This window comes from Oryza glaberrima, chromosome 9, assembly GCF_000147395.1.
Source record: "Oryza glaberrima chromosome 9, OglaRS2, whole genome shotgun sequence".
Taxonomy (NCBI): Eukaryota; Viridiplantae; Streptophyta; class Magnoliopsida; order Poales; family Poaceae; genus Oryza; species Oryza glaberrima.
Genome location: NC_068334.1, coordinates 14001431 through 14006853, shown reverse-complemented (window position 1 = coordinate 14006853; position 5423 = coordinate 14001431). Strand labels below are relative to the sequence as shown.

General features: G+C 52.3%; 1 protein-coding gene across 2 annotated transcripts; it reads left to right on the top strand.

Annotated features, from left to right (window-relative positions):
• Positions 1-669: 669 nt before the first annotated feature.
• Positions 670-5036, top strand: LOC127785419 (bHLH transcription factor RHL1-like). 2 transcript variants are annotated; one of them, XM_052312861.1, is made up of 7 exons: positions 670-1530; positions 1684-1770; positions 1855-2043; positions 2433-2498; positions 3021-3095; positions 3195-3263; positions 3612-5036. In XM_052312861.1, the coding sequence occupies exons 1-7, from the start codon at positions 979-981 to the stop codon at positions 4086-4088; spliced, it is 1515 nt and encodes a 504-aa protein (XP_052168821.1). In that variant the 5' UTR covers positions 670-978; the 3' UTR covers positions 4089-5036. The 2 variants fall into 2 exon arrangements, with proteins under 2 accessions (XP_052168821.1, XP_052168822.1); XM_052312862.1 differs by having other exon boundaries at positions 673-1530; positions 3030-3095; positions 3612-4807.
• Positions 5037-5423: the final 387 nt, after the last annotated feature.

The following is a 5423-nucleotide window of genomic DNA, read 5'->3' as shown; positions in this document are numbered from 1 at the left end:
AACCCACCCGTCATCGCCTCCACGACATCCTCCTTGTCACCCCGGGCACACCACCCTTCCCCTCTCCCGCTCCTCCATGCCACCACAACGTTGATATCGACGCCGTTGACCTACCGTCGTGCAACAGCCATCGGTGACAGGAGACCATCAGTGGGGATAAAGGAGGGGATGAGTTTTGTTTTTTTTTAAAATATGAATTTTCACATATGTAACAGCTCATGAGCCTAGTTTTCTTTTTTAAAGATAAATTTTCACATATGTAACGCTCTACGTTTTTAGCCGTTATAGATAACTTTTATCTGTAACAGCTAGATCGCCGTTTCATATGATTCTCCACATCTATAACTATTGGGTTGTAACGGTTGGTCCAACCATTATAGATGTGCGTTACAGATGTAGTGTCCTGTGCTATCACTTTATATCTCCGACTTCATTCGACAAACACACAAACAAGGATGATGTGACACATTAGATGTTATTTTGGTATTTATGCAAGTTTATACCCTAATCAAAAATTCCTACCAAACTACCATAGACAAAGTCAAAGCTAGTCCAGCCCCATCTATTCATCCACTTTGATCCTTTTGGAAGTCCAAGAGGCAATTTACAAATTAACTGCACAGACACAGAGACTTGCTGGAGACTGGAGCTCGCAGCAAACAGCCGTGGCATATCAGCCACACATAATTTCTTGCTTTGCTTTCTCTCTGATCACCGAGTTGAGAGCGAAGTAAAATGGTTGATTAGTCGCAACCATGTCACTGCTCAGAAGCTCATCCATTCCATCCATATATACATCCTACTACCTCTCCTACTGATGGATGGATTAGTAAAATCATCAATAGGCCGCCCCCGTTATAAATAGCCGGCGACACCAACTCCGTGCAGCTCTCTCTTCTATCTACCCTCTCGCCACCGTCCTTGTCTTCTCCCGGGTTTCTCCTAACCCTAGCTGATTCGAGGAAACCCTAGCGAGAGATGCAGCCGACGACGCGGGAAATGCAAGCCATGGCTGCGGCGGCGGCGGCGGGCCAGATCTCCCTGGACGACCTCCGCAACGGCGGCGGGGTCGCCGCCAATGCCGCCGGCGGCGGCGGCGTCCACGACGACTTCCTCGACCAGATGCTCAGCAGCCTGCCGCCCTCGGCGTGGCCCGACCTCGCCGCCGGGAAGGCGGCCGAGGACGACGCCGAGGGGATGCATCACCACCACCACCAGCAGCAGCAGCAGTTTGGTGGGCCGTACGACGAGTCGGCGATGCTGGCGTCGCGGCTCCGGCAGCACCAGATCAGCGGCGGCGGAGGAGGAGGCGGCGGTGGCGCGGCCGCCGTGAAGCAGATGGTGCTGCAGCAGCTCGCCGATCTGAGGCAGGGGCACCACATGATGCTCCAGGGCTTGGGGGGACGGTCGCCGGCGGGGGGCGGCGGCGGCGGCGGCGACGGGGGCCTTCTCCTCCCGCTCACCCTCGGCAGCGGCGGATCGGGCGGCGACGTGCAGGCGTTGCTCAAGGCCGCCGCGGCCAATTCCGCCGTACTGATTCATCCATCCATCCATCCATCCCCCCTTTGCTCGCATCCACCTGCTACCTTTTCTTCTTCAACTTTCAAGAATCAAGAATCTTTCTCTCTTTTGGCCCAAAATAAAATTCCTGCGTTTTGATTCGCTCCCGATTGTTCGTTCCAGGGAGGAGGAGACGCCGGCGGCGTCTACGGCGGCGGATTCGCCGGCTCGCTCCATCAACAGCAGCAACATTTCCAGCCACATCCACAGGTTCTAATTAATTCGCTCGCTGACATATCACATGGCTCGCCTCGCCTCAAAACGCTCAAACACAGACCATGTGTTTGCTTACAGACGGCGCCGACGATTCCGACGCAGAGCTTCGGCGGCGGCGGCGGCGGAGGAGGAGGAGGAACCGCGTCAGGCGGCGGGGCGGCGCAGCCTCAGGCCGGCGCGGCTGGAGGAGGCGCGCCGGCGCCGCCGCGGCAGCGGGTGCGGGCACGGCGAGGCCAGGCCACCGACCCCCACAGCATCGCCGAGCGGGTAAGCAAGATGACGCTAGCTAAGCTAAGCTAAGCTAGCTCCACCATCACTAGCACAGTACTACTACTACTACACCGAAACTTAAAAATAAAAATATTTTGTCCGGCAATTAGTCGGGAGAACAAAACCACGGGAGCAGTTGCCGCTAATCGGCGCCCGTGTGCGCTTGTTTTTTTGCTCGGTTTGGATCGGATTCCGGCCGGCCGGCTGGCTCCCCAACTACCAGTATTATTCCTTTGTCTGCTTCTCCAACCTACTATTCTCCTCCTCCTCCTCCCTTGTTGTTCTTATGCGAGATTTCACTAGCTCCTACATGCCTCTTCCATTGTTCTAGATTATTAGTGTTCCAAAAAATTATCTAGTTGATTTTAGTTATCGATGTTTCGCAGCTTCGGAGGGAGAGGATCGCCGAGAGGATGAAGGCACTGCAAGAACTGGTTCCCAACGCCAACAAGGTGAGCAAGCTAATCACAACCAAAGATTGAATTAAACGGCTAGGGTTTTGGCTTTGTGGGAGGAGAAAGGGGATCGAGCTCGAGCTACTCCAGCTAGCAATATCTCAATCAGACCGCGGGGTGTGGGGTTTTGCTGATTTTATTAGTGTTAGGGTTCAATGCCGGATTGCCGGGAATGGATGGATTAATAAAAGCTTAATTTAAAAAATACAGTCGAGGCCGCCGCAGCCATGAACATCAGTGGAGAAATTCAAAAGAAAAAAAGAATGGGAGTAGTCGTCCTCGTTTACCCGCACGCTTGCGCGCACGATGGGCGTCGTACTTGACCACCGTCGTGCTGTCTCGGCAGCCGCGCGCGGGCGGATGCTTTTGCTTTGCTTTCTTCCTCCTAGAATTCCTGCCCTTGTCGCGCGCGACGGACGACGCTCGCTTTCTTTTCAGTTCCCCATTTGAGATTAACCTCTTCGTGAATTGCTCATCTCATCTCAAGTGTGTGTGTGTGTGTGTGTGTCTTTCTTGGAGTTGATGCAGACGGACAAGGCTTCCATGCTGGACGAGATCATCGACTACGTCAAGTTCCTACAACTCCAAGTCAAGGCAAGCACGTACACTAAATTACTAATACATGTAGTACAGTATTAATCTGTTTTTAGTTCGAGATACTGACGTGTATTTTTTTTTTTTTTTGGTGAACAGGTTTTGAGCATGAGCCGGTTAGGTGGCGCCGCAGCCGTCGCGCCGCTCGTGGCCGACATGTCCTCGGAGGTAACCCTCGTCCTCCGCTAGCTCGCTCTCTCGGTCTCTCCAACATGGCAGCAGCAGCAGCAGATTGGCTTTCTCTCCTCCTCCTCCTCGTCGTCGTCCTCCTCTCGCTTTCTCTCTCTTTCTAGCTTTTCCGGCACTCGAAAGAATCACCAGGATGTGAACGAACTTTTCAGTGCCACGGCTGATGGCTACTGCCACGCACAGTGGCTCGCGTGCCACCGGGCGAAATGCCGCTACTGCCCTTAGTGCCACTGCTGCTGCTGGCATGGCAGCTGCATGCGTCTCTGACGACGACGACGACGACTCGGTACTGACGTGTGGGGTCGTGGTGCTGTGTTGCGCGTGCAGGGGCGAGGCGGCGGCGCGGCGAACGGCGGAGCACCGGCGGCGGCGGCGGCGGCGGCGGGGAGCGATAGCCTGACGGTGACGGAGCAGCAGGTGGCCAAGCTGATGGAGGAGGACATGGGCACCGCCATGCAGTACCTGCAGGGGAAGGGCCTCTGCCTCATGCCGATCTCCCTCGCGTCCGCCATCTCCTCGGCGACGTGCCATCTCCGGCCGCCGGTGGTCGCCGCCGCCGCCGCGCAGCAGTTCCCGGCCGGGCTCGGCGCCGCTGCTGCCGCCGCGCACCACCACCAACTGAGCGCGGCGGCGGCGGCGGCCATGCGCGGACACCTGCCCGGCCTGAACGCCGATGGCTCCGTGCCGGCCTCGCCGAGCATGTCGGTGCTAACGGCGCAGTCGGCCATGGCCAACGGCGGCGGGGGCGCCGCCGACGGCGAGGGGTCGCAGCTCAAGGACGCCGCCTCCGTCTCCAAGCCGTGAACCGGTGGCCGCCGCCGTCTCTAACTAACGGCGAAACCCTCGACGGCGTCGGAGTCAACGGAGTCAGCGGATGGTCTCGCTGCTACTTCGCTCGCTTCCACGGCCCGCATCTGCAGGGAAACGGGTGGGCTCCCACGGGTGGGCCCACGCACTCTCCTGAGGGCCCACGGGCCTATGGCCCACCCGCGGCTGCAGCAAGCGACGGGGGCTCCTCCTTTTGTTTTTCTTTTTCTTTTCTATTTCTTCTTAGTGTTACCATTATTTCCTATCTTTCTTTCTGTTAAATATTTATTTAGCTTGTTGTTTAATTTAAGTACATAGTAATCCAGGTCTGGTTCTTCTGGCTTTGTACCAGCTTTAGCCTTTCTTTCCTCTCCATCTGCATCAACTTTTCCTCTCTCCTTTCCCTTTTCTCCCCTGCTTTGCTTGGCCCAACTTTTCGTTTAGTTTACACACAAGTTTGTCCTTTGCGGTTGGAAGGGAATTTGGTCTCCTTGCTTTAGTTGCTAACCTAGTGTCATTCAAATTTTTATTCCCAAATATGTTTTCAATGCATCCCCGGTACTCTTCCCTTCTTTCAGTTCTTTTCGATTATTATTTATATTTCCTCTTTCAAAAAAAAAATATATAGCTCCCATTTTGGAGTTGTTTGGTTTCACCAATAAGAATAATATATAGTTGTGTTCTTGTGATTAGAGATACTACTCTACTCCATCCATTCCATCATATTTTGAGTTTGTATCCAGTCAAACTGCATTAAGATTAACTCACTTTATACAATAAGGTTATACTATTTTTAACACAAAACAAATGCACTATAATAAAATATATGATGAATTTAATGAAACTAATATGATATTTAGGTGTCACTATGTTTTTTTATGTATCTTCATCAAACTTGAATAAGTTTGACTCAGTATAGACCTAAAATGACCAATAATATGAATCAAAGTGAGTAGATCAAAGAACTAATTTGCCGTTGTAATTGTAGGTGCAAAGTTTCACTGATGTAAATCGCCTGCCTATAAACATATGAACAAGTGATTTCGATTCAGTAGAAATTTTATTTATGGAACCCTAGCATATCTCAGGCTGGATGAGAGTATATATGAGTTGTGCTTCCATCTTCATTTGCAAACGGAAAAGGGTGTCATTCTAGAATCTTATGTTGCTGAGATTATTAATTGAGTGATCTAGAACTAATTAATGTATCGTGTTAATCTGACTACGAAAATAGACGGCATGAGGGGACGGCTGAAATTGGTTATGGAAGTTTCTTTCTGTTTTTCTATGATGAAAAGGAATCCAAGTGGGCTGACCATATGATGACTCAAA